This window comes from Poecilia formosa, unplaced genomic scaffold (assembly GCF_000485575.1).
Source record: "Poecilia formosa unplaced genomic scaffold, Poecilia_formosa-5.1.2 Scaffold77, whole genome shotgun sequence".
In the NCBI taxonomy this organism is placed as follows: domain Eukaryota; kingdom Metazoa; phylum Chordata; class Actinopteri; order Cyprinodontiformes; family Poeciliidae; genus Poecilia; species Poecilia formosa.
The window spans coordinates 1614187-1641980 of NW_006800016.1; the positions used below are offsets into that span (position 1 = coordinate 1614187).

At 39.2% G+C, this 27794-nt stretch overlaps 1 protein-coding gene across 5 annotated transcripts; it reads left to right on the plus strand.

Annotated features, from left to right (window-relative positions):
• Window positions 1–239: 239 nt before the first annotated feature.
• On the plus strand, window positions 240–27787 carry epb41l4b (erythrocyte membrane protein band 4.1 like 4B). 5 transcript variants are annotated; one of them, XM_007556191.2, is made up of 23 exons: window positions 240–1108; window positions 6870–6974; window positions 7057–7099; window positions 7559–7637; window positions 7833–7877; window positions 10732–10784; window positions 11368–11488; window positions 12212–12299; window positions 13314–13402; window positions 13954–14023; window positions 14101–14270; window positions 15715–15824; window positions 17258–17291; window positions 17572–17605; window positions 18567–18691; window positions 22445–22584; window positions 23468–23589; window positions 24375–24488; window positions 24576–24631; window positions 24719–24871; window positions 24978–25098; window positions 25716–25849; window positions 26956–27787. In XM_007556191.2, the coding sequence occupies exons 1-23, from the start codon at window positions 860–862 to the stop codon at window positions 27017–27019; spliced, it is 2319 nt and encodes a 772-aa protein (XP_007556253.1). In that variant the 5' UTR covers window positions 240–859; the 3' UTR covers window positions 27020–27787. The 5 variants fall into 5 exon arrangements, with proteins under 5 accessions (XP_007556253.1, XP_016528922.1, XP_016528920.1 ...); XM_016673436.1 differs by having other exon boundaries at window positions 25805–25849; XM_016673434.1 differs by having other exon boundaries at window positions 24579–24631.
• The last annotated feature ends 7 nt before the right edge of the window (window positions 27788–27794 follow it).

A 27794-nucleotide genomic window follows, 5' to 3' on the forward strand; every position in this document is an offset into this window, starting at 1 on the left:
ACTGACTTTTTTTTACGATTTGTGGCACTTTTGGACCTCCATACTTGAATATATTTATTCTTGCTCGTTTTATTCTCCGTCTGTATTTTCAAAGATATGCAGCCACAGATGAGAAAAATGCAAAAAAAAATATATATATATATAATAATCCTCACATACCATCATAATGTTAAAAATGCTCGGGCCCCTGACGTCCAGGTGGGGTCCCTGGCAGACAGGTGGCGCTGGTTGTTGGTTCTCTTGGGTCGGCCCGTCGGGAGGAAAATAAGTTTGTTCTGCGCGGTGTTTTTACGCAGGCGCAGATCATGCTGTTTGTCCAGTTTCGCTGGTTGACTTTTACCTGTGAGGTAAACCGGTAGTTTCGGTTCAGCGGTGGGGAAAGGACGCTGCAGCCGTCAGTTCGGTTTGGTCCAGAGGTGTGGAGGCTTCCCCGTCGTCCTCCTCCTCCTGTCTGCTCCGGTGTGTGTCTCAGGGTCCCCGCTGCGGAGCCTCGGACGGGATTTCTCCAGGATTTTAGAGTCGGTGCGCAACAGCGAGGAGGAGGCAGGTGGACGGACAGGACAGGACGGGGGTGAAGAGGAGGAGGAGGAGGAGGAGAAAGAGGAGGAAGAGGAGCCGAGCCGTTCACTCCGGACCCAGCGAGTGGAAATCAACTGGTTGGTTTAATCTGGTTCAGTTTTATTAGTATGCGGCTGGAGTCCCCCTGCTGCTGATCGGCAGCCCTGAAGTCTCCTCCAAGCCTGCTAAGTGACTCTTCGCCCCGGGGAGGACGTGGGGAAGGAGGCGGACCGCAGCGGCCGCTGCGAGGGGCAGATTTCACGGACACACCACGGACCCAGTCGCCCTCTGGATCAGGAAGATGATGGGCTTTCTGCGCCGGACGTTCAGCCGCCGCTCCCGCTTCCAGACGATAGAGAGGGACGAGCGGGACGGAGGAGGGGTGACAGGGAACCCCCTGCTGCTGCCCCACCAGCAGCAGGTCGTCCACGCTCCTGCCGTGGTCAGCGGGGGAGCCACGGTCCACATCCCGGCGGGGGGAACGGCGAGGAGCACCATCACCTGCCGCGTCCTGCTGCTGGACGGCACGGATGTCAGCGTGGATTTACCTGTGAGTGTTTACCGAGAGGCAAAGCTCGGTCAGTGTGTGTCAACGTGGGGTCCGGGGACACTTTACGGTCCTTTAAGGTCTTCTTGAGGGTCTCCTTAATGGATTATTATTATTTTTTTTTTATTACATGGAGAAAGTTAGGCTTAAAATAATTTTGATTAATTTATTACACAGTAAACAGAGATTCATGAACTTTGAGCACAAGCTACCAATAAATCATGTGATGTCAGTAAGGGTGCCATTCCTAAACAAACCTTAAATATGACCCACTTTAATTATCTGCTACTCATTCACAACTCCAGAGCCTTAAATATAAAAACAACACAAGAAAGTTGTACTTTGCGATGTCATATTGTTTGTTCACTCTAAGATTGAACACCAACCACTCGCCCTCTCATGGACTTCCTCCTCCTTCAATTTTTATTGCGGTTAGCAAACGACTTAAGGTGCATTAGCACCACCTTCTACTTTAAAACATGGACCACATGTTTTATTTTTCCCAAAATATCTGTTCTTCTAAAAATGTAAATATTAGAGGTTGTTTGACAGGAAACTAATATCAAGCGCATGTCCAGATATACACAGATGCCTGTGGTTAATTAAGGCTGCGACATAGCGAGAGAGAGCAATACTTAAGCAGGTTGTACAAAAGATAAAAATGTAAAGAAAGATGTTATAATTTTACCCTCTTAAGTTTTTCATTTGTCATGAAATATGATGGTTTGGAAAATGTTGGCAGCCTTTTTGTTCTTTCAAAATATACACAGTAGCCAGTGTTTTTGTAATGCTAGCCAGAATAAATGTGCTAATTGCTAACATGGGATGCTGAAAAAAAGTCAAATTTTTAAATGAAAATATTAGTAAATTGCTTATTTGCAGCGACTGTCCTTATGGATATGTCACCTCTACTTCTACTTTGAATAATTAATGATTGCCTATGGCAGGAAGGCTAAAAAAATATTTAAGTGCTGTTTTCATGTCTTCTTAAAGTGAAAATGGAATTGGCTAAAAATCTGAATAAATCTGTTTAAGCTTGACAAAAATCAGAGATTGGCCATTGGCCACTAAATTCTGATTGGTGGATTTATAGAGCAAACTTCCTGTTTGTAGCTTTTCCTATCATATTTGAACTGTAGAGCAAACAAACGGCTCAATTTAGACTCAACCTTTGGATGTTTTGTTGTGTTTTTCACTTAAATCTGTCCAACGTTGCTGAAGTTCCTAATGCTTACAGTACAATTGGCTTCAGGCGGTGCTCTGATGAGACACTTTAACGCATCTCGTTCTGTCTGGCTGCAGGGAAGTCTAACTAAGGCAGCTAGAAGTGTCTCCCCTGCTGTTTGCTCTTTTGCAGCTTCTCCTTCCACCTTTTTTTTCTTCCGCATCCTTGCATCTGATCTTCCTCGAGCAATCTCCGTTCTAGCTTCTCTCCTCTCATAATCTCCTTTTACACTCCCTCTGTGGCCCATCTCCCTTCGCTCATCATCGCTCTCCTCCCTCCTTCCCACCCTGTTTCTCGTGCGTGTTCCCCCTCCCTCTCCTTCCCGTCTCTCTCCTCAGTCTGTCTGTATTCCCTGACTCCCTGATCTGATTTACCACAATTGGGGACTCTGTGCCACAAATACGAGCGTGTGTAGAGGGATGGTGGGTAGGTGGGATGATAAGCGAAGTGTGTGTGGGCATGTGTGCGTAAGTGACTCCTCATTAGATGCTTTTTCCTTTTTTTTATTATTATTATTTTAAAGGTTGTGTGTGTGTCACCGAAGCTGTTGCGTGCGTCACCTGTGAAAAACACGCAGCCGGTACACTGAGGAGTTTTTTTATCCTGCTGTCCTGCTGCAGCGAGGTTATGGTAACAAAGCAAAGCCACGGCAGCTTCTCCTGAACTATTGCCGTTCGAAGTGAAACGTGGCTCGTCAAGGTGGAGGCTTAGTCACAGGTGTTTTGGAACAGGTTTGTTCATGTGCTCCTGTTCTCCCTCGGGGAACAGATACAGGTGCGCCGTTTCCAGCTGAAGCCTTTTTAAAGCTTAGCAGTGTGAAGGAAAACAGGAAAAAGTATTCTTGTAAAAGCACCTAGTGAAATCATTCATACCGCTTAAACTTTGTTACAACCACAAATTTCATTATTGTTTAGTTTTTACATCAGCACAAAGAGGTGCATGTTCATGTAGTGGAAGAAACGGACTGGTAAGAGCAAGCTTGTTGTGATAACTAGTTTTGCTGGGTGATAAATTGACCCAGAAATGTCAGTGTTTTGACACCATTTCAACTGATGTAATAATCGTGGCATAATAATGCAAGGACATCCTATCATAAATCAATAGACTTTCATTTCCAATGAACGTTTAACACTGGAACTGCAAGAGACTTTAAATATCGCAAATAAATAAACACAATAACCGAAGGAATAAGTGAAATGGATTATGAACTCTCAATAAAACAAAATTGTCCTTCAAAACATATTAATTATTAGGCTCAGACTGGGGAAACAGGCAAAACTGCCACTTAGGACTTTTGTGAAATAGAAAAGTGCAAACTAGCATTTTTCAAAATGGCGGCTAACTACACGAACAAGCAAATGGAAATTATTGCTCTCTTCTTAATTTGTCATGCAGTTAGTTGATTTATCGCTTTGATAAACATCCATTTAAAGACTCTTTTTTGCCAAACTCAGTCGGACTGGATGGTGGAAACCAAATATCACATCTTACTGAAGATTTTCTGTTGTATTTAGACGTGAACTTTGACTAGACCATTCTAACACCATAGTCTAGTCTAAATCATTCCACTGTAACTCCACATGTTGAGAATTGTAGGAAACCCTTGTGTTTTGCTGGTGCTAGCAGGTTTTGTTTTAGGATTATTTAGCTCCAACAATCAGCATTAAGCACCTTGCCTGTCCCTTTTAAGAAAAGCTGACCCCATATCATGATGCTACCACCTCTGTGTTTCATCATGTGGATAGTGTATTAGGTTTCCTGCTCTGCATAAGCATGTTGCTTTTAGAGCACCTTCTTCAATATGCAGAAAACATTAACAGGGACTACTTATTGTCTTCTTCCAACAATGGTTTTCTCTTTGTCAGTTTTCCAACTTGTAGATTTTTATGACTAATAATTATGTCAACAGATTTTCCCACCTGGGTTGCGTCTCTTTTCAGCTCCTCCAGAGTCACCGCAGGCCTGTTGGCTGCTTCTCTGCGCAACACAAAACTTTTCACCTTATTTCTCAAGAGTAATTTTTTTCCTCAGAACCATAACAAATAGATAATTTTGAAAAACAAAGCTTATTAAGTGTCATACATTCAATGTATATTTTGTGATTTAGATATTTGGATTTTACTACAAGGAAAATGATCAAACTTTTACAGAGGAAGGAAACAGTTTATGGATGTTCCATATTTTTGAAAAAGAGCATATTGTTTATGGACTCATAATAAAGGAATAACTTGGTTGATTCCTCCTGGATGTTTATTTATTTTACACAAAGGCAATGTGCAATAATTCATTAACCTTTTGAAAGAAGAGATTCATGGTGCCAAGTTACAGCAAAAATCCAAATTTCCACATGTATTCCCTCTGTAGGTTGATAATAATCAAATACCAGTATGATAATTAATTACATTACATGTCCAATAATTAATTATTCACGTCTTATTGAAGCCAAGCCAGCCAATCAAACTACGACCCTACAGAGAGTTCATAAAACCATTGCTTTGCATTTTTCAGTAATGAATGCAGATCTGAGTATATCATTAGTGATAAATTAATATGTGTTAGAAAACCTACTGAATTAACCTCTAGATTTAAAAGCACTATTTAGCTCCATACCAGTTTTTATCAAAAGCTTTTAGGAGCAGCTGTTGAGGTTGACGTTCATCTCTTGTTTGGTTTGCAGTGGTTTCATCTCTTTCTATGTTCAGAGCTACGTCAGATGTTCAATGCTTGAGTTATTGTTTTATCATCTGACGTTTATTTTTATTTATTGAGTTATTTGTTTATTCCAAACAGGGTTTTAGAAACAAGAAAACAAGGAATCAGTACAAGGACAAGAAAAAACATGTGCATACATAAACCAAGAACAAAATAATTAGCTTATTGCTACTTTTCTGTTTGAAAAAGAGTTGGAAGAAATAAACACTTCGCTCAATTAAACATCCCCCCAACTTTATCTCTAAACTGTCTGCTTCTTGTCGAGGCTTTAATACTGAAACCACATTACGTACAGGCTGAGGCTGAGTGGATTTTATTTGGGGTATTCACGCGAAAGGGGTTGATTTATGAAAGCCACAAGTTTTTGTTTGTAAAATAGTTTCTTTACGATTAAGGTACACCCTGCTCTTGGTGTATCAGATAAAATCAAAATCCAGCGGCGTGTGGTTGTTATTGGACAAAATGTGGAAAAGTTCAAGGATTGTGAATGCTTTTGTAATACACACTGCATGCTGCCTTCAGTATTTGTGTTTTCTCACTCATTCATACACCTGCTGCCAAGAAGTTTGGACCCGTTATCAACACTGAAAGTACAAGGCTGTCATGTTTTTACACACCCTGGGAGTTTTATGTGGGCCATTCTCGGGTCAGGCTTTAATGTGGGCCGATGAGGCTCATCTGCCTGTAAACTGCTCCCATAAAGTTCAGGAGGAATTGCTGCAGTTTGTGCTTCGTCCATATCCTTGGTCGTGTTTTATGACAAAAGCTGCATGAATGCGGGCCTCTCCCTCCGGGGAGTTGCCCGTCCCATCAGAGCACACCCTCACATCAGCTTTCACTCTCAAGCCGACAAAAGGTGGATTCATGGGTAATTCCTGCCGTTACCAGCTGGATGTTTGCACTCGGTTTAATAAAAGACGGAGCTCATTCATCAGAGGAGATCGAGTCCGCTGTGCAAAAGCTTTATTTCAACCCTAATGTCTTTGTACGCTGCCACAAAGAAACCAGCTGCTTTGCGTTGTTGATCAGTAGTTCCTCTGGAGTTTCTTTTTCATCTATTTCCACATGAAAAGTTTGGATTTACGGGAGAAGCAATATAAGAGAGAAATATTCAACATTTTATTTAGTGTTCTTGTATCTATCTCTGTCCATTATCTATGCTGTCTCTGTTTCTTCCTTGCTTCCTACCAGACTCTGTGTTTTTTTTTCAGGTTCCATATTTAAAGTCAAACCACAGTTGAAATATTTCTCATACATCCCTGGTAAACTTTTACATTTGTATCTGAAAACTGGGGCAAAATGGGCAGATAACTCAAAACTTTTGAGTCATTTTACTGAGTCAAACTCAAAATTACATTTTGAGTCAGAATAAAATGTAATTTGATGTGGAAAAAAAAAACAGGAAACATGAGAAATAATAGAAGAAGCACAGCAAAGTTCTGACTTGAGATATGTGTCGTCCCTGTTGATCATCTACTGTGTGCCAGGTTTTACCACCTGTGGGCAATAAAGTGCAACTCCTGCCTGTTAAACATTGTTAGCTTAGTTTCTTTTTAATTATTCGCCTAAACATGAACACAATGCATTTCATTTTGTCCAGATTGCCGGCAATAAAGTCTCCTAGGATTGTTTGTGTGTGTAGACACAAACACAACAAAACATTCGCCTGATTTGGAAATGGTCAGGCACTGAGCAGAAAATGAGTTAAAGTCTAACGAAAGATCAAAAAGCTGCACATCAAAATCTCTTTAAAGACAACACAAAGTCTGGCTCCTTCAAAGGAACCCTCAAAGACACTAATTCAGTTCCTTTATTCTCCTGCTGCAGAGCAAATCCAAAGGCCAGGACCTTTTTGATCAGATCATGTACCACATAGATCTGGTCGAGATGGATTACTTCGGACTGCAGTTCATGGACACAGATCAAGTTTCGGTGAGTAACGAGCTTTCCTCTCGATTAGTGGGGAGCGCGTGCTGATGTGACTCACTCTCACCTCCTTTCCTTCCCCCACCAGCACTGGCTGGACATGTCCAAGCTTCTGAAGAAACAGATCCCCGGTAAGTTGTCAGTGGCTCTGAACGTCGATCTGGTTTGTGCAGGAAAATGTGCAGCGCGCTGAGTGGGGAGCAGGTGGAGCATTATCTAATGTTGACTCGCTGATTAGCGCATGCATTTGGAAGCCGTACCTTGTTTGCTCTCCGGCTCCTAACGAGAGGAGGTGTGGGGGGGAATAAATGGAGTGGAGGAGGGCGGGTCTGCACCCTGACACAATCTGATGGTTGTTAACATAAAAATGGTGGCGGGAATAAAAGTAAGGCTGCAGAGAAAAGAGAGGGAGTACAGAGATCTGGTCTTGGGACGGTGATGGATGGACGAGATGGGAAGACTTAAGAGGAAGGATGAGATTAAATGATGAGATAAAGTACAAGACGATTCGATTCGATTAGATTAATGTTGCATGAATCACTGCTTCATCTGTCTCTGCCCTTTTCCCCGTCTCTCTTTATTTCTTCTAGAAGGGCCGCCTTACCGACTCTTCTTCAGAGTGAAATTTTACTCTTCGGAGCCAAATAACCTGCGAGAGGAATTCACACGGTAAAAATTCACACGCACTGACGGAGCTCTCCGGAGCCAGCCGTAGAGGTCCAAAGAGGATGTAGGGCTAATTAGTTTGCTGCTGTGGGCAGATACAAATCAGGGCCAAATGGACAGAGACTTGTTAAAGCAAATTATGTGTCAGAGTGGAGGGGAAAAAAACTTGATTGATTCATCTTCTTTTTGCACCAACAGGTATCTTTTTGTGCTGCAGCTTCGACAGGACATTTTGTCTGGCAAGTAAGTTTCTTTTTCCAACACCGAGAAGAAGAAGAATAAAGATCCGTGATGCATTATTTAGAACTGTGAGCTTTGATTTTTAAAGCGCCAACAACTAAAGTAAATCCTAATAAGTCCTTGCATTGAGGTGAATAATACTGTCTGAAATAGAGCAGCCACAGCTGATTGTTTTTATGCCATAAACACAATAGAAGTGCAGCTCTGTAAATTAGAATATAAAATAAAAATGAATTTATTTCAGTAATTCAAGCCAAAAAGTGAATCTGATCTACAATATACACATATCTAGTGTTTATTACTGCTGCTTTTCATTACATCTAATAAAAACCCAAATGTGGTTTCTCATTACATAGAACACATAAAAAGGGTTTTTGATACAGAAATGTTAAATTATTGCCGACACATTAATAGTGACGACTGCTGACTTGATAATTATTCAGCAGAGCCACAAAGTGTCACTGCTTAAGAAGCTAACTGTTCACATCGTGCTGCATGGGAGCATATCAATGGAAAGTTTAGTGGAAGGAAAAAGGAGCGGGAAGGTGCATAAGCCATAAGAATAACTGCAGCATTGAGAGGATTTTGTTGTTTGTGGGAGATTCATTAGGAACACTGTGAAGTAGAATGAAATTTTTTATCCTTAATAATCTGAAAGGTGTGTGTTCATTTGTATTCAGCACTTCTGAGTCAGTACTTTGTAGTGACTCAGCTTCTAGCAGGTTTTCTGCCACTATTGACCTGTTTAGCTTGCATGTAGGTCAAAAAGTCAAATCTTGGTGTCATCTACCCAAACACCTTATTGGGGAGAGTTTAATAACCTAATCCTGCTTTGAACTAACCCAGTTCTCTAATAATCTGTGTGATGTGTTCGTTGGTCTTCATGATGAACAAACCTCTGAGGTCTTCACAGAACAGCTGGATCTTCACTGTGATTAGTCCAAATGTAGTCGTAGTCATTATCAGAGAAAATGAATGTATTTTTTATGCGTTTTAGTCTTTCATCCACATGAAAACTTCATATAAAATCACTACAAACGATTATCTATAAAAACTCCGTATTTGTGTAAACTGGAAAACAGAGATTTAGGGTCCTGTGCATTACAGTCTACGACCAATAATGCGACAACATATCCATATACTTGCTTTGACATGATTTCCAATTTGGACTTGTGTTTTATTAACTTTATATTCTAAAACGCTACTTAAAAGTAGTTCAAACTATATACCTGTCAAGACAAATGTACCTCCTGGTGCCATGTTTAATTTCTAACAGGAAGTCATGGTTGTTTTGAAGCAATCTGATTGGCTGACATAGGTTTCAGCTTTGCTCTACGTTGCCCCCTGTGGGTCTGGCATGTTTAAAACAATGCTTTGTGTGGATGAAAACGGATCCCACTTGGACAATATTATTTGGATACATAAATTACACACAGATTGACTTCATTCACTAATTGAGTAAATTCTAACGACAATTTATTTCCTTGAAACGTATTTTACGGGTGTCAGAGTAGAGGGGTTGATGTGTTGGAATATGTATGCATGCCACACTTTTTTGATTTTTACTTTATAAGAAAAACTTGAAACTTTTTCCCTTCACATTACAACAGTCCTTTGATACTTTGCGTTGGTGTAGCTCATAAAATTCAAATTACATACACTGAAGTTGGAGTTGAAGTTTGTAGCAAAGTAAAATGTGAAAATGTTCAAGGGGTGTGGTTACATCTAAAATGTACTATGTGCTATATTTTTGCATATTCTGATTTGCTACTTTTGTTTCTTAATTTGATAATTCAGTTAGCTAAGCATAAAGCCTGAAACAGCTGAAAGCCAACGTCCTCATAAGTCACTTTGAGCTACTTCCCTCCCCACTGCGGGGATGTCCCACCTCTAGCCCACAGGTCATCTCCACTACAGTTTTCTCAGTAGTGGTGGAGTCAGAACACCAACATCTGTTTCACACACACACACACACACAAGCCCGACCTGACTGTGCAAACACTCACTTCAGTGTGTCAGTGCTCCTATCTGGGCCACTCGTCCCCAGAGTCCAGCTCCATTATAAAAGCTCAAGATCAAGAACAGCAGAGGGCTGCTTATTTTAGGAAAAGGGTTGCTCCTCTCCTCCTTGACACACTCGCACTGTGTAGGGCATCCAGCCACTTTATGTCTCTCCAGCACATGACATCACTCCGGGGCAGTGCTGGTTCTTGCTTGAATGGCGTCCTGGGCAAACCCCTCGTTCTGGGCCCCCAACACCCACCAATACGTACAGAAGAAATCCTCTCCACCATTATTTTTTTGTTTGTTTTTAATAAACAGATTAAAAGTTTCTCAGACATCATATCAAAATCAATCCAGCTTCAACTGGTGCACTGATAAGTACAACGAATATTTTAATGATTACATAACGGACATGAATATAACCCTATGTGTCAAACTCAAGGTCCAGGGTCCAAATCTGACCACCATAACTATTTGACACATAAATATAGCCTTCAAGAAAACAGTTTTGGCCTAAATATTAATTTATCATCCAACTCAAAGCAGTTTTTATCTGTGTTCTGCCAAATTACATTAATGTGAAAAAAGTCAAATGTTGTATTTATTCATACTTTAACAGTTTAATGGGTAGCTTTAATTATATATTTTGCCACATTTATGATCTTGACGTGGCCTGAAATAAAAAGTGGTTTGACACCTCTGAGCTAAAGTTTTTCTCAAAATTTCCTCATTAGAAACTTCCCCTATGTAGGCGACGTGAGCCATGCTGCCACTCTGGGGAGAGAGCCATATTGTCAATATCAGCAGGGGCTGTGCATTTGTTTTAATTTGTGCATTTTTCCTTTAATTTCAGATTAAAATGTCCGTATGATGTGTCAGTGGAGCTGGCGGCATATTGTTTACAAAGTAAGTAAGGTTGTTCTAAATGTGCAAATTTAGCTTCTCGTCCCAAATGTCCATTTCTAATATTTATTAAATTCATTTCAACACCTCCTAAGTCACTCACTTAAGTTTACTTCACAGGGTTTTTTTATTTTTTATTTTAATTGTTGATTATACTGTAAAATCCTCTCCTGGGCATTCATGTTTGGAGTAATATCTGCTAAAAAAAAGGCTCAATTTATGATTTTAAACAGCTTTCTTGCATTATTGATGTTGTCCCTCTGCAGATTTCCTCTAATCTTGTTTTACAAAGATTTCCTCAGATGCACCGACAAGGAGCATCAAGAGTGATAAATTCAGAGCAGCTTAGCCATCTCAAAAAGTAATTATTTTGTTTACAAAGACAATCTAATTTACTGTTATCCAGCTTGCAGGAAGTTGCTGCAATGTAATTTTTGCAGAAGAATAAAAAATGGCGTGAGGTAGAAGAAGGGCAGCAGTTTTATTGCTTTTTAACTCATGTTCCCATTTGTAGAAGATGAGCGATTTAACTTGAAATGACCAGATCTTTGGGAGATGCTTATGTTTTTTGTTCGTCCACTCACAGGTGAGCTGGGCGACTGCGACCCCTTGGAGCACTCCCCGGAGCTGGTGTCGGAGTTTCGTTTCACTCCCAAGCAGAGCGAGGCCATGGAGGCGGACATCTTCAGCAGGTGGCTGGATCTCAGGTGGGGATGAAGAAACGAAGCAGCTAATTGTTTTTCCTTGTTCTAAAACTGTTCGCTGATTGGCCGGGTCAAAAATCTACTGGAGATAATCTGAGTCAAAGGGAGAAAGTCCAGATTGCTGTAAATTAGATATTTTTTTCCGAGTGGAGTTGCACAGGAAGGCAGTGCCCAGGCTAACTGGTCGCCAAAACCTTGTGCTGTGTCAAAGCAGCTTACTGCAGGGCGTCCAGCCACCGGCAACTTGACCCAGGCTTGCTTCTCTCCTGTGAGGTTCTAACAAGCGGAGCAGAATCTGGAGCAGAAAAGGAAGTTATTCTGCTGCCACCTGTCAACACCAGCTTTTTTTTTTTAAATTATTTTCACATCCGAAGGTTTCCAATTTCACCATCCCTCTTTGCTTGCTCCCTCTGCTTCGGCCTCTCTATCACTGGTCTGTGTAAAGGATTATGGGATTAATCTCTGAAGGGTCTTGATTGATTCTACGGAGTGTTTAACCCAGCTCTGCTCTGATTGCTCCCCTTTCAGATTAGATTGCATATATATGCTGTATGCTGTGGCTCACAGGGTCAATCTAGCCACAAACGAGGGGCAGGCTATGCTTAGAGTGAGATCAAAACGGAAAGCTACAGACTGCGTACCTGATACATTTCTTTTTGAGAGCGCATTGGGACTGTGACTGTATTATTTTTACTGTGAAAACTAATCTTGTGTTTTTTCCTTCAGGGGACAGAGCCCGTCTCAAGCAGAGATTTCTTTTCTCAACAAATGCAAGTGGCTGGAACTTTATGGCGTAGATATGCACTTTGTCAAGGTGTGTGAGTTTACTTCACCTCCACAGGTACAGTTCCAGTCAAAAGTTTACATACACTCGTCATGCAGCTGTTTTCTTTCTCCCTGGTGTTGTATAATGCAAGAAAAAACTGAAATTTATGTTAAAAACAAGAATTAGGTGCACAATTTTTTGTTTATTATTATGTAATTCAAATAAGGCCAAAAATACACCCAAATCTTCAAATAAACGGACACACCAATACTAATAACATCAGCAATCCGAAGCAATCCGCTTGTTTTTATACTTCAAAAACAAAAAATATTACCAAGAACTTGTGAAAATATTTTATTACACTTGAAATGAGACAAAACTAACTCATAATTAAGTTTTTGACAAGATATAAAAGGTTATTTCAGGTAAATAATTCCTTAATATTGACAAAAAATACTTGTTCCATTGGCAGATTTTTCCACTATAACATGGGAAAAATGTCTTGTAATAAATTAAATAATCTGCCAGTACTTTTTCACCAATATTAAGGAATTACTGACTTAAAACAAGCTCCTATATCTTGCTGAAAAGTTACTTGTAAGTTAGTTTTATCTCACTTCAAGTGTACTAAGATATTTTCTCTAGAGTCTAGAAAGAAATTACAAGATAAGGTTTTGTGTTTTTGCAGTGTAGGACTTGTTGCATGTTTGACTCTCTTGGTAGAAAGTAAAAAAGTTTAATTAAATTAGTTGGCTTCCTGGAAAATACTCTGCCTTTAAGCACTGCCCACCCATTTCCCATTTTCAAAAGGATTAAACTTATGGAAGGCATTTCCATTAGCGTAATGTCAGCGGAAAGTTGTGCATCAAGTTCTTGGTTTTAAAAAATGTTGAGGATGTTTGTTGTCTTATTACATCCTCGTACAAGCATGGTTCAGATTAATCATAAACGTGTCAAAAATAATAAATATAATTGAATGTAAACCTTTGACTGGAACCAAATTATTACCTTCACATCATTGTGGAGATAAGGAACTAAATGTGTTCAGTTTTGTTTCTTCAGGGCAGAGATGGAGGAGAATATGCACTAGGTCTCACCCCGACTGGCATCTTAGTTTTTGAAGGCTCCAACAAAATTGGGCTTTTCTTTTGGTAAGCACACACACACACAGCGTTTTATGGTTCAAATAACAATAAAAAGGCATTATGTACAATACCTGCAGCATCAAACACTTTTTAACAAAGTTTACAGCTGTAGTGAAGCAATCAGGCTTCATCACATTATCCGCACTAACTCTGTTTCAATACACCGACTAGTTTGGTAAACTGGAGCTGAAACTATGTGGAGATAAAGTTACTTAAAGAAAAATGAGCTATTTTTGAAATCTGTTGTGTAATTTATGTAAAGACAAAAGCATTCATTTGGCTGAGTTCTTCTGGTCATTGAAATGAATTTCCTTCAAATGGAAATAAAGTCAAACTTTACTTCAAGTTTGATAACTAAATCCAAAAATACAGGAGAAAGACTTTTGACTTGACTCTCAGTGATTGTCAGTGAAAGCAAATAAGCATTAAAAATTGGGTCTTCATATAACTGATTATTAGTGTTTGTGAGTTGAACTGTCAAGTATAATTGATAATGAATTAGATAATATAAGTGGATTTAAATGAGTGTTCACTTTTGCTTTTATCTGCACACATAGGCCCAAAATCACCAGGCTGGATTTCAAAAAGAGTTGCCTGACGTTGATGGTGGTGGAAGACGATGATCAAGTTGGTCTCCTTTACTACTCCTAAAACAAACCAGTTTAAATAAAAAGAAGACGACTAAAGTAACCTTTCCCTTGAAGGGTCGCGAACAGGAGCACACCTTTATGTTCCAGCTGGCTAGCTCCAAGAGCTGCAAACACCTGTGGAAGTGCGCGGTGGAGAGCCATGCCTTCTTCCGCCTGCGTCAGCCGACCGCCGGCAAGGCGAGCCGCAGCGACTTCACCCGCCTCGGCTCCCGCTTCAGATTCAGGTAGAGCACAGATTCGCTCCCGGCGGTTCCTCCCGGCGGAGCCGTCCCGCGGCCGGACAACGCGCTCAGGCCCGCCGGGGTTGTTGTGGTCAACACTTGCTGCCGGCATATGGGGGAAATTACGTGTCACATTAAACAGATCCTTTGTATCTATGGTTACCGAGTAGCTATGGTTACGTGCATCTGTTCCTATGGCGACTGAGACGTTCTCCTTGAATTGTTTGTTTTCTTGTGATTATTACCAGACAAATTCTCACACTTGAAGGGCACTTCCTGTCATTTGTTGGAGCGGGCAGATCAAAGCAGCGTGATAGCGCTCTGTTGTGGTTTGTGCACAAACACTAATGTTACAGATGGTGGAAGTGCAAACAAGCACTTGAATACTGCGCTACGAGAGCTAATAGGCACACCTGGGTCACCTTCTGACTCTTTTGTATCCTCCTAAACTGGTCTAAGAGGAAATAAATTCCTCTTCTACTTTGTTTTTTCTGGAGCTATGTTTGCCTTACTTTGACTTGAGCCATATTTAATTCACAAAGCCAAAGAAGTGCTCATATTTATTCAGGCACACGGGATAATCACTTTACCAGGGGTTACCTACATTTCTATTATAGCAGAATCAAAAACAGCATTATTGGCCAAGATTATGTACACAAATGAGGAATATGAGTTGAGGTTTTAAGCACCAACAGCATGGATACATAAGTTAAAATATTTAAGGATAAAGAAACAGTTTGTACATGTATTTGCAGACATGGCTCAGTTGAGAATAAACTAACTCCCAGTAGCATTTAGCTGGACAGAGGTGCTAATGCTAACATAAACAGGACCAATAATTACAGATTCTGCTGTGCTAATTTTGTTTATGTCACCTTTAACACGACTTCAGTGAACAGCATTTTGCTAGCATCTTCATTTATAAAGAAATGTGCTGTTGATTTTGATTAGCCATTGGTAATATTAGCACAAAGCTCTCTGTAGCTAACTACAGCTAACTACTAAACAATATTTGTCTGTTTAAAAGGTGCCACATTGTAGAAAAGAAATAATCAGCACATAAAAAGCCCCACAACCTTTAAAGCAATTCCACAGTGATGTTTTAAAATGCGTATTTTTCTAACTTCGTGTACTATTTAGCTTGGCTGTAATGCTAGTTTTCTTAGTAAATGGGAAGCATATTGAAATTGTTTCAGACTAGTTTTTGTTTCTATCCTCTTTTGTAACAGCTGCAGTGATGACTGTTTCTGTGGGCATCCGCTCTTATAAAAAAATGTAGCTTTACCCATCAGTCTCCACTAAGGATATCTGGAGTCACATGCTAATGCTTTTAGGATCCTGTTGCTGAACTCCAGTCAGATGTTTTAAAGTACTTCCACAGAAATCAGTAATACAAATTGGTAATTACCATTTTCATCTTCTGAACTCGTCTTTGTGCTTGTCTCAGTGGAAAGACGGAGTATCAGGCCACTCATGGAGGCAGACTGAGGAGAGCCAGCACGTTTGAGAGGAGGCCGAGCAAACGATACCCCTCCCGCACACAGTCACTGGGCAAAGGTGAGCCTTATCAGCACATAGGAAACATGGATGACTAACCGCACCTGTTTTGTCCTCTGCACCCTCATGCGTTATCAAAAAGGTCACACACCATTTTGTCTAAATGGCTGAAATCTGCAGCATAGAGAGCCCTGAGAGAAGGAAAAAAGCTCCAGCCTGGGAGGCAGCGGGGTCTCTTCAAGGCTTTCTCTTTAAGAATGACTAATATTATATTTTGCTATGACAGGTTCAGCAGATTTAAGTACAGCGCCAGTCTATTTTACATAAAGTGCTGCAAAATTCAAGGCTATAGGTTATTATCGTCTTTCTTCTCTGTGCTCTTAACGCCCCCATAATTCCCACCTTCTGTGAGCTGCGGTGGCCTAACAAGCCCAAAAGCCTAAAATAATAATCACTTATATGCTGGTGAGCTCATTCATAACTACATATATCAGCATCCAAACATCTGAGAGATTTAGATTTACTAATCATAACTGATGTCATACAACCACAAACTTCTGTACATTTTATTAAAGTGGACTTATTACACAAAATTCACATTTTGCATGTTTTTGTGCTTCCATTTGGGTTTTAGCTGCTTCTAGAAACAGCCCAAGTACATAAAAAAAATAGAAAACACCTACACGTTTTTTGACAATAAGTTAAAGTGTTTTGGTGTCTGGAAAATGTGCCGTTTCAAAAAAACCTCCTGAACTTCAAGTCGCAATCAATGGCCACTGACTACGCTGTTACCTAGCAACCCCAGCTCGTCACCTAGCAACTTGGAGTTCCAAGGGAAACTCCAGCATGTTGGATCAGCTGGTTTTACCACTGTATTAGCTGTACAATGGCTGCTGGGGAAAAAAAAAGTGGTTGTTACCATTCTTAAACAACTTGCTGCATTCTTGTTGCTTTGTTTCAAAGATGTACGGTTTAATAATTGTGAATATGTTTGCGGCCATTTTCTCGTGAAAGTGTAAACGTTGAGTTGGGGGGCGTGGCCAGCAGCTTATTTGGATTTAAAGTGACAAGAGGCCCTATAACAGGTTGATCTGATCAATTGAGCTGTTCAATATGTCATCCGATAATGAAAAGAAGGCCATGGTAACTCTGGAGGAGCTGCAGAGATCTGTCAACGTAGCAACTGTGATTCATATATTCCACAAATCTGGCGTTACTGCTGGAGAGAAAGCCACTTTTGAAAGAAAGTAACATTTAAAGTAACAAGCCATGTTGGGGACACAGAAAGTGAGAAAAATTAAACCTTTTGGTCTGCATACCTGGCAGAAAATCAACACTGCATCATCACCCTGAACACCTGTGACTGATCAGACTCAAGAGGCTGAACTGACTCCAAAAACAAGAACATGGATATAAAGACTAAATAACAAACCTTAATTTCTGCTTTTTCCTTAATGTTTATATTTCTTATACATGCTATATTTCTTTTTCAGTTGCTATTTCCCCTGCAAAGCCTCTACATATCAGGTAAAACTCTCTGAAAAGCACACATATGCAGTGCACAAATCACGTCACTGTCTTATCGGTCACTCTTGACCTTAACCCACATAAATGCCTGGTCAATCTTAACAAAAGCACCAAAGATTAGACACTTGTGTAAAAGAATCAAAGATGTGGAGGCATTTACTCCCATTTTTTATCACTGTTTTTGTTCTCCATTCCAAACATTGAAATTGTAGTTTGTTTTTTTTTTTGTTCACTTTAAATGTATTATTTAGTTCCACTAATTGTTGACATTCTTTTCCAGCTCGCAAGCCAGCCCCAATCCCAGTCCACATGCGGTGAGTGACTGTAGACAAAATTCATTAGCTGCGTTTCCATTACAAATGTAAACAAATCTTCTTCCAAAACACAATCTTGCAATTGCTGTTTTTCCATTAAATAAGAAAATTAACCCTTCTGTGGTTAAGTTTTAAATCTCCACTTGGATATTTTTGCTTATTTTAATTGTACGCAGTTCTTTAAATGTCCTGTGATTAAATATATTTGTCCATTTATCCATAACAACTGGAACTTTCAATATCTAGCAAGTTATTTTTGCAATTTACTGTCCATTAAAAGAGTTATCCTTTGATTAATTTCACTTTTTGCTACGGCGGGGGTGAAATTACTGTAATAAACCGATATTTGCTGGATATCGGCGCAATGTCTCCCTATTCAGAAACCGTTGGGTTTTTTCAGATAGCGCATAGTGTGGCAGAATTACGGTACTACAAATTTGGCTGGATCGTCACTGCTCCGTTCGGTCTGGAAGGGTTAAAATAAAACCACATATGAATAACCTTGTTCACAATAAATCATTAAAAAACATGTTAGTGAAATGAGTTATATTCTAATTTAGCCATGGCGCTAGAGCTCGTCATCTACCAGCCATCGGAGGGGACATTGGTGTCTTATTTGGGCATTGGATCGACACTCCCTTTATACTTTTGAGAGGCTACATATGCGGCATTTTGTGGAAATTGTAGTTGGTGATTTTACAGAAGAGCTTTTCAACACTTTAGAATGACACACAGCTTTTTATGAACTGTGCGAAGCTGCGAGAGCTCTGGTGGAGGTAGCTGTAAATTGTCCGAAAGAAAAACGCAAAACAAACCATCACATCACATTTCTATTAAGTAAATTTATTTTCATAAATTCAGTTTGCTCAACTTTGTGGTTAATGGGAATGCAGCTGATCTCACACACAGACACAGAAATGCATCAGCAACCAGCCTGGCTTACAGAGATCTTTAATTTCAGCTTCTCCATGACCCTCTTCAGTACCAACACAACATTCCTATCAGTCACGAGCCTTGGCATCCGCCCCACCCGGCTCTCACGCCCCCGGTTTACCTGCAGCCCTCCGGTCACACGCCGCCACACAGGTAAGTCAAACTGCATGCACCGTTGCTCCATCGTATTTGTTTTCCATGTCATTCACACGCCTCCACTTGTCTTGATCGTGGTCTCCACCATCTGTTGTGCTCAGGCCTTCCTTTGAGGCTGCGAGTCCATTGTACAGTCAACCTCCTGCCCCTGAAAGAACCGGCTATGTCCTCAAAGGATCCCTCAGTGTGGTTCACAGGGACAAGGTCATGACTGCCCTTTGACCTTTCTCAAACCCCGGAGTCGGTTTCAGACACAGACTGTCGCCCCAAAGGAAGGAAGCTCTGCTGATGACCTTGATTCCATCTTCATTTTCATCACCAGTCCCGTCTTCATCTGTCACTCCAACTCCAGTGTCGACGTCTTTCTGCCACTGTGTGCCATAAAGATCCTTATTGCACAACTGTGGGGTTTTAAACACCCGAGCAGGGCAGAATAGAGGCCAAAGTATCGTGCTAGGTGAAATGGACCAGAACTTGTTCAGGGATTTTAGTTCTTGTCGTTTTTCCTGCCGATATTTCTGACTTGTCAACATCATTAATCGTTTTGCAACACCTGTATTTGACTCGTTCTGATGCTCATAATGCAACGTAAACATTCACTCACTGAAGACATTTTAGATGCAGTTTAGGTCAGAAGTTTACATACACTCATTCAGTCTTTACGGACTTATTTGAAACATTGTTCTTCCCGGGTGAAATGGTTGCAGGAAAGCTCCAATCATTTAGAAATAACACCCCCACTAATGTGTGGTTAATTGTTAAATAGTTCAAGCTGATGATCTTGGATTCTGTGAGTTTTATTTGCTCCGAAAAACTTCAGCTTGTGTAAATCTACATCTCACATTTAAAGATTCCTGAAATCTTTGGATCTGATGAGTGGTTAGTTCGACTAATTGTGGCAAACTAATCATTTCATGCTAATAAAAAGAAACGACTGCAGCTGACCCTAAAATTATTCATACTTCTCCTGGCAGGTGTAAAGTAAGTTTTTAATTTTACCAAAATAAATTTTCCGACTGCAAGGAATATTAATATTTTCAAGTCGTCCAGACAAAGCCTTAAATTTAATTGGACGAATCTGCGGAGGAGCTAAAGATTAGGGTGATGGCAAGGAGGTGTTTGGATACACCGTCTAAAAATCAGTAAAACATTCAAAACTGGTCAGCAATTATAAAGTGAGTTTGACTACCGTAAAGTTAATTAAAAACATGTCCACCGATTATTAAAAAGAGTATGAATACAGCCTTAGCTGTAGCCGCTAACGTTAGCCCTGTGTGGATCAGGAAAAAAAATCCATGTAAAATAAACTTTGTCTAAACCAATTATTTATTTTTTTTAACATTAAAGAATTTAATGTAAAATAATTTCACCCTGAAAAAATAACAGTTTAAAACAAAGTCATAAACAATAATTTATGTTCATGCGTTCATGTAAACTTCGTGCTGGCGCTGTGTGCTTTTTGCGTGAATTTAATTTTACTCAGATAGCTCATCTTTAATGTCTGTAGAAAAACGGTAAATGGGAATATACAGTCAAAACACTTAACTAACAGTTTGTGGCTGATATTAAAATACTTTTAATGGTTAGCAGGGATAAAGTATATCTAACGGTATCAGAGCCGTTAGATATAACGGCCTCCAACTGATTTCAAATCGTTTATTTTGACTTTCTGACTCAGAATAACCTTTCAACTTGTGTCTCTGTCCATTTATTTAAAGATACAGTAGAGAAGAGACCAGATTTTTCACTTGAACGTAGCTTAGATTGGGGTGTTTTTATTGCAGTGTGTGTAAATACCTTACTTCCAAATAAGGTTATAGTCTCTGGCATGTTTACTTCAGAATATTAAATATGCTTTAATCACTGTCTTTTGTTCCTAGTCTTATAAAAAATTGTGACAGCTATTTATAATTGCCTAAATTAATCAGAAGTAAAATGATATCAGTGATGAGTGGAGGTAATTGGGAGCAGGTGAAAGGGAGCCTGTAGTCTTTGCTGCTTTAGAGGTTGAGCTGCTGAATGTATCGTGTGAAATAGAAGTGGGCCTCTGCATATGAGAACTTAAATAAACATTATATGTTTATTTAAACATACAATGTTTAAATAAACATTATATTAATGTTACTTCAGGTCATGGATTTGTGAAATCAACCGAATGTTTACAATAAGTGTTGTTGTGCTGTTTGTTTGTTTGTGTTTGTTTCTTTGTTGTTGTTTTTTCCTTTATGTTTACTTGAATCACCTTTGACCTTTAGGAATGTTGCCATATTGCTTCTAAGACAAATAAACAAGTTATAACAAGTTAACAAAGACCCTTTGTTTGGTGCTTTATGTTATGGACAACAGCGTCGCATAAAAACGTACGAAATAGCATAATGTCAAAATGTTTGAACTGATCTAAATTGAATATTATATATATTTCTTTATGTAGTAAAAGCTAGAAACACAACATGGATGTTACAACAGGATCATATGTTGATAAAGTGGGGAAAATAGAAGTTTTATTGAAACATATGTTGTTATACTTACATTTTATATGCAGGACTACTGATAGTCCACATCCCTTTTTTTTACATTTAGCTTCCAAATAGCCAGACTTACTTTCAATTTCTAAAAATGATCTTCATCAATATATTTTGTGGTTTTTTGAAAAGTTGTCTTTGACTGAGAGGTTTTTAGAAGATCCCAGGAATGTCTGGACCAGGAGTGTCAAGTTCATTTTCGTTTTGGGCCAAATAAAGATCATGAATGCTCTTAAATGGCCAGTTGTGCCACCATTTATTCATAAAACCTGTTCACAAACTGTTACAATATCAATGAATTCTTAAAACTAAATTATATTATTGATCATTTTTTCAGTCCCTGCAGGATTTTGTGATTCTTTTTGTGATTTTATGTTATTTTTTTATTTTTTATTTTTTGCAATGAAAAGCAAAGAGTTTGTGGTACTAATTTGGACATTTTTGCGATAGTTGCGCTTATTTATGACGGTAAATGCGACGTTTTTAGTCACTGTTTAAATTATGGACTATAATCTGACATCAATTAAAGGTGAGGCAGCTGTTTACTGCAAATAAGAAAGTTTTTGACAATTTTTGAAAAAAAATCTGCAATAACTAGTAATTATGTATTATTGTATAAGAAATACAATAATAATACAATAATACGGGAATTTATTGATGTGTGAATTTCAACAATAATTCTCAAGAAACTGGAGGGACTAATTTATATAATTTTGCAGTAAACAGATAAAAACTGCGCTGATTTGATTGATAACATTATATTTATGCACGCTTAGTGTTTAGTCTATGATTTAGAGGGCCACATAAAAAGCTGCCTTGAGTTTGACACGTGGTCTAGATAATTGGAAGCAAATTTAATATTTTTGTGTAGCCTCAAAACTGTGTATAATGAAGCATCATAACATTTGTTTAATGTGAATTTGTCCATTTTTGTGCAGGGTTATGATGGCTCCCAACTTTAGGCAATTTAGCATCTTTAAATAACCTCACATGTATATATATTTTTGGATTATTACTGCTCACCACTGTGTCATGGTTTAGCCACGTAGCATAATTGTTTTGTTTTTTTTAATCCGCTTTATTGGAAATGTTGCTCTAAAGCCACTGAACAAAGACATGAGAATGACTGCGGTCAAAACGATGAAGATTTATTTCCACTTTTCCAGATTAAAGTGATCAGGAGGCTTGTTGTTTAGGGAGTTGTTGTGACTGCGTGTGTCATCCTCAGCTTCCCACTGAGCAGTTCTGCTTCAGACCATCAGTACAGCTCATCAGAGAATGAAAATTCGTATTCTGGCAAGACCCACCATCGTCACCGCCGCCACACACACAGCCAAGACACACTCTGCCACACACACACCAAGAACAGTGAGTACCCTCCGCCTGTAAAATTAAATCTGTCAAAAGACTCGGCTTGATGTTGGCTTTTTTGGTTTTTATAAGTGCTGCTTTTCAACATGTTACTCTACATGCATATTTCTGTTCATGTAATGGATTAAAAATGTATTTATTTCATGTATGTATGAGTTTTTGCTGAGTTACTAACTTTAATGTTTATATATTTTAATCATTTTATTTGATACATCAATACAGAGTAGTACATATGCAAGAAGGTACTTGTAAATAGTTGGTTGCTGTTTGTCTCTTCCAGATTTAATGAGAATATTTTGACGGCTATTCTTTGCAAAATAGTTGTAACTAGACTGGATTATTTTCAAATCATGCTGCAAAATCTCAATTGGATTTAGGTCTGAGGACTTTGACTAGGCCACTCAGAAGGCAGGTGAAAACATTAGATTATATTTAGGAAAGTAAAAGGCACCAAATACATGTTTTATGAATTTATTAATCATATAAATAATAATTTTTCCTCACTGATTTGAGCTGATTTTTGTTGGTCAGTCACACAGCATCTCAATAAATTACATTGAAGTTCATGGTTGTAATGAACACTTTGCAGGAGACTGAGATGCACATTCACTCACTGTGTTCTTCTGTTTTAAATAGGAATAAACTCCTATTGAATGAAACGTTTATGAAATAAAGAAAATATTGCCCATTTAAGGTTTTATCTTCACCTATTGAGTGCACGAAGAAAAAAAGTGCTGGAGACTCGACGACTAAGCTCTTTTGTGCAAATGCAATGAGATGATTAAAATCTTTGGCTTTGTTTCTTGAAATATATTTAACAGTGCTGTTTAAGTCAGTAAATGTGTACTGCCAGGTTCCAAGCAAACCTTGTATGTTTCAGAACGCCGAGCTCCGCCCTGCCCTGCAGATGGGATGGACATCTCTCAGTCACTGCTCAAAGCTCTGGAGACGGACAGTGATTCTCCTCCCTGGCCTTCGCTGCACATAAACATCGACAACAAGGTGAGCAAGACACATTTTCACACAACGCACTGCAAAAGCACAAAATCTGACCAAATGTTTTGTTTAGTTTTTAATGCAAATATCTCAAATAACACACAATTAACTCACAAGTAACTTTTCAGTAAGATATAGGAGCTTCTTAATACCGGTGAAAAAATAATACAGGGTGGGCCACAAGTTTCCATACATAGAAAAAATTTACATTTTATATTGGACAACTGTTTTTATTTTTGTGGGACTCTGTGTAATCGCTGCAGGGACCACTCCGTGGTTGATCTGCAACGTTTCCAGTTTTCTGAAACTTGCAAATAAGTTTTGCCGCCGTGTCGTGTGTGTGATGCCCGTTCCATGTTTTTCTGTTAAAGTTTCGTGCAACCGTGCGACTGCTTCCAGATCCAGCCATCAGTATAATTTCATTTCTTTGATCTTTTGTCAAACGCATCTTCTTGGGTATCTGAAATATAAAATAAATATACATTTTACATTCTCCTATGTATGAAAACTCATGGCCCACCCTGTAGTTCCACGAACAAATCATTTCACTTCTGAAAAGATGTTTTTCCCATGTCTTAAGTGAAATAATTATTGACTTAAAAGAAGCTCCTATATTTTATATTTTGCTGTAAAGTTACTTTTAAGTCAGTTTTGCCTTATTTCAACTGTAATAAGATATTTACTCTGGAAACACAGATAAATACTTGGTAATATTTTGTATTTTTGGAGTATTTGCTCCAGTTCTGCTTGTTACCTCTGAGGACTCCTCATGTTTCTCCTTCTTCTGGCAGGGAGAAGAGAAACAACTCTCGGAAAAGTCTCTGCACCCTCCTGCTTCCCCAGTGATGCTCCCAGATCATCTCAAATGCAACATCCTCAAAGCCCAGATGGAGGCAGCTTTCAGGGTATCAGATCTAACACAGATTAAACATCTAGCCTCAACTTTGGCAGCGTAACTCAGCGTATTACTTCTTCTCTCATGCACAATGAAGAAGGATGCTCCACTGACACCCAGAGGGAGAAGCTCAAATGACACCAGCAGTGACAGGTTGGGGTCTTGCCCATTGCTTCCTGTGTTTGCACGTCGTTCTGCAGGTTGTGATTTAATTTCCTGTCCCATCGCACTGCTCTCCAGGTATCAGAGTTCATCCCAAGACTCAGCAGCTTCCAGCGTGACAGCTGAGAAGACGCCCCGCAGGCAGGATCGTAGTTTAACCCCAGAGAAGCTGCAGGCCAAGGGCAACCCGAGCTCCAACCGGAGGAAACGTCTGGTCCGACAGTTCAGCTTGTGAGCAAACTTCACCCAGCTAGCAACATTTTCTCAGATGAATGGTACTTGAAGCAAAAACTCCTCTCTTTAATGCATGTAAATCATCCTGTCTGATCCTCAACAGCAACCACGAAGACGAAGATAATCTCCCTGAAGCGCTTGCAGCCATTTCCTCCCAGAGCGCAGGAAAGTCAGGGTCCAGCAGTTCCCTGGACAAACAGATTCAACCATCCATCTACCCGCAGGTAACTCAGCGTATAACAGCGTACGGACCCCTTAGAGCTGCAGTATGTGACGTTTACAAACAAATGTTTTTTACATTTGTTAAAACTATCACCGTGTCGTGACAGTATGAGACAGAAAATCTGTGAAAAGATCAATCTCATCCTCCCTGAGATGCTATTCCACCAACAACAACCAATCAGAGCCAGGAGGCGGGTCTTAGCGCTGTCAATCAATGCTGCTCAATGTGCTAATAGGGAGAAACAAGTCACAGTTTGAGAAAAGTAATTTATCCGCTGTCATTGGTAACTAGCTTTAGCATGGAGCACAAGAGTGATTGACAGCGCCAAGATTCTCCTCCTGGCTCTGATTGGTTGTTTCTGACTGAGTGGTGTATTTCTGTAGTTAGTACTGGGAGCACTGGGAAGAGGTTGAACTTTTCACAGATTATTTGTCTTATACCATCATGATAATTTCAACAAATAAGTAAAAAACATAAAAGTTACATATAATGCAGCTTTAAAAACGTAAAAAGAATCAGGACATCCTTTCGCTGCTATGGGGGATGACTCTCTGTCTGACTGTATTTGAGTGAACAGATGAACGTTTGTACCTGTGCATACATTGATGTGTATTCCAGGTGGATAATATGCCAGCACTGGAGCTGGGTAGTCCGTGTTGTACCTCTCCTTCGCCTTCCCCTCATCTTTCCCCTTCTTACTACCGTAGCTCCATGCCCCACCTGGCCCCTTACCTCACTGCCCATAACAACAGGTAACACAACTGCACCTCAGCAGCGTTAAACCAGTGCAGTGCACAAGTAAGACCTGCAGCCATTTTCATGCCTTTTGTTAAATGTCCATTGTTTTGAACAAGCGCTTGCCCCTCATTAATGTTCTTTCATATTTAAGTCTTTCAGATCATCAAAAATAATCAAAAGTAACCCTAGTAAATACAAAATAGCAACAATAAGTTATCTAAGCCAATTATATTGCTAAATCATGAGTTAGCCAAGTTTTTTTGTTTTGTTTTTTTGTTTAAAGTTCGTGGAAATCTATCAGTCTTTAAACTCAAAAGTACTCACAATAAACCAAGCAATAATTATTTTTGATTAAGCAAATAAAGTAACCAAGTTGTTTTGGAGAAAAGGGATCAAAAACTTTGGTTGGTTTTTGGTTGTTAAATGAAAGTCTTTTTTTGGGGGACTTCATAAATATTTCTGCAGCAGCATAATGATCCAAAACCCTCCAGCAAATAGATCTCTGAATGGCTTCAAAATAAAAAACAAGATCATTCAAAGTTTTGGATATGGTTAAATACCAGGTTTATCTGACTGAAACTTTGTGGCATAAAATTAAACTGGGGATCGAAATTCCTCCATGGCGACTCATTGCTGGTTACTGTAAAACTGGTGATGGCAGCCATTTTGGCCAAGCGTTGCACAAACAGTTCCTGGGTTTTTCCTCCTAATAAATGAAATAATTTAAGAACTTCTTTTGTATTTACTCAGGTTATATTTGCCTTGTATTAAAATTGGTCTTATGATCTGAAACATTGATTATTTTTTTGCTTTCTTTGGTCACACTTAGATGTAAGTGTCATCACTTTCTCTCCTATATGCTTTCAAGTTTTATGCCCGTTTAGTAAAATGTCCCGTCGCATGTGAACGTGGCTGAATCTTATGCTATCCTCCTGGTGTCACACTCGCTTTTATGCTCTTTAACTACATTTAATCATAAATTATGCATATATTTCTTGTTTCTTAATCCTAAACTTGGACACTTTCTGTTGTAAAACCCACAAAAATCGAAACGGGCTTTATTTCCAACAATGTTTATTACGTCCTGTAATGCTAATTTCTTGTGTTTGTGTATCTGTAGCGGAGAGGAAATTAAACTGGACCGAGAGAAGATCCTGAGAGCCCTGCTGATGACAGAACTTTGAGACAGTTTTTCTTTTTTTTACCAACAAACCTCAAAGTTGTCAGACATTAGTCGCCATTTGTACATTTGCAAGAAAATATAACAGATTTTAAAATATATTTGCATAATTGTAAATTGTTATATTTGCTTAACTGTTTTAGAACGATGTTTTGGTTATATCTATTGAACTATAAATGGACAAACTACACATCTGCTGGTGCTGCCTGCATGAGACATTTATTTATTTTTTCTTCTTTCTGTGATTATATTGTTTGTTTTGGGGTTATGTCTAGGTTTTTATGTTTATTTAACCATCTCTGAGCTCGCGCTAAAGCTTTAAACAATTGTCAAAGCACTGATCTCCTCATACAAGTACTGTTAAAGTGAAGCCACGTTCAAATCAGGCTATTCCCACTGTAAATAGACATTGCAATTATCGTGCTTATGACAGAAGGAGGGTCTGTAAATGCTTACTTCTGTACTGTATTTATTAAGTGAAATATCCATTTTTACATGCTAAAACATTTGCAGTATTTATGGTTAGAAGCTATTGAAGAGAATGTGTTTAAAGTGACTCAGATGTTGAAAATGTGCAGCAGCGTTCGCAGACTGCCCACTAGAAGGAGACAAATCCGGCGCGTCGCTGCCACTCTGCTCCTGTTTTTCTTGTTTTCAGAAGGAAGAGAACTCACTCCTATTTTTTTACATGCAATTTCCATCGCAGCTCAAATGCAAATCTGATCTAAGAGAGCATGTTCTTGGAAATAAAGATAACCTTGTCGCTCCACTACTTTGTT

Excerpts from the sequence above, each read along its gene's own strand:
- epb41l4b (XM_007556191.2), top strand. The coding sequence starts at position 860 with ATGATGGGCTTTCTGCGCCGGACGTTCAGCCGCCGCTCCCGCTTCCAG. Across the intron at positions 1,109-6,869 it reads ATGTCAGCGTGGATTTACCT|AGCAAATCCAAAGGCCAGGA; the intron begins GTGAGTGTTTAC and ends CTCCTGCTGCAG. Across the intron at positions 17,292-17,571 it reads GCAAAGCCTCTACATATCAG|CTCGCAAGCCAGCCCCAATC; the intron begins GTAAAACTCTCT and ends ATTCTTTTCCAG.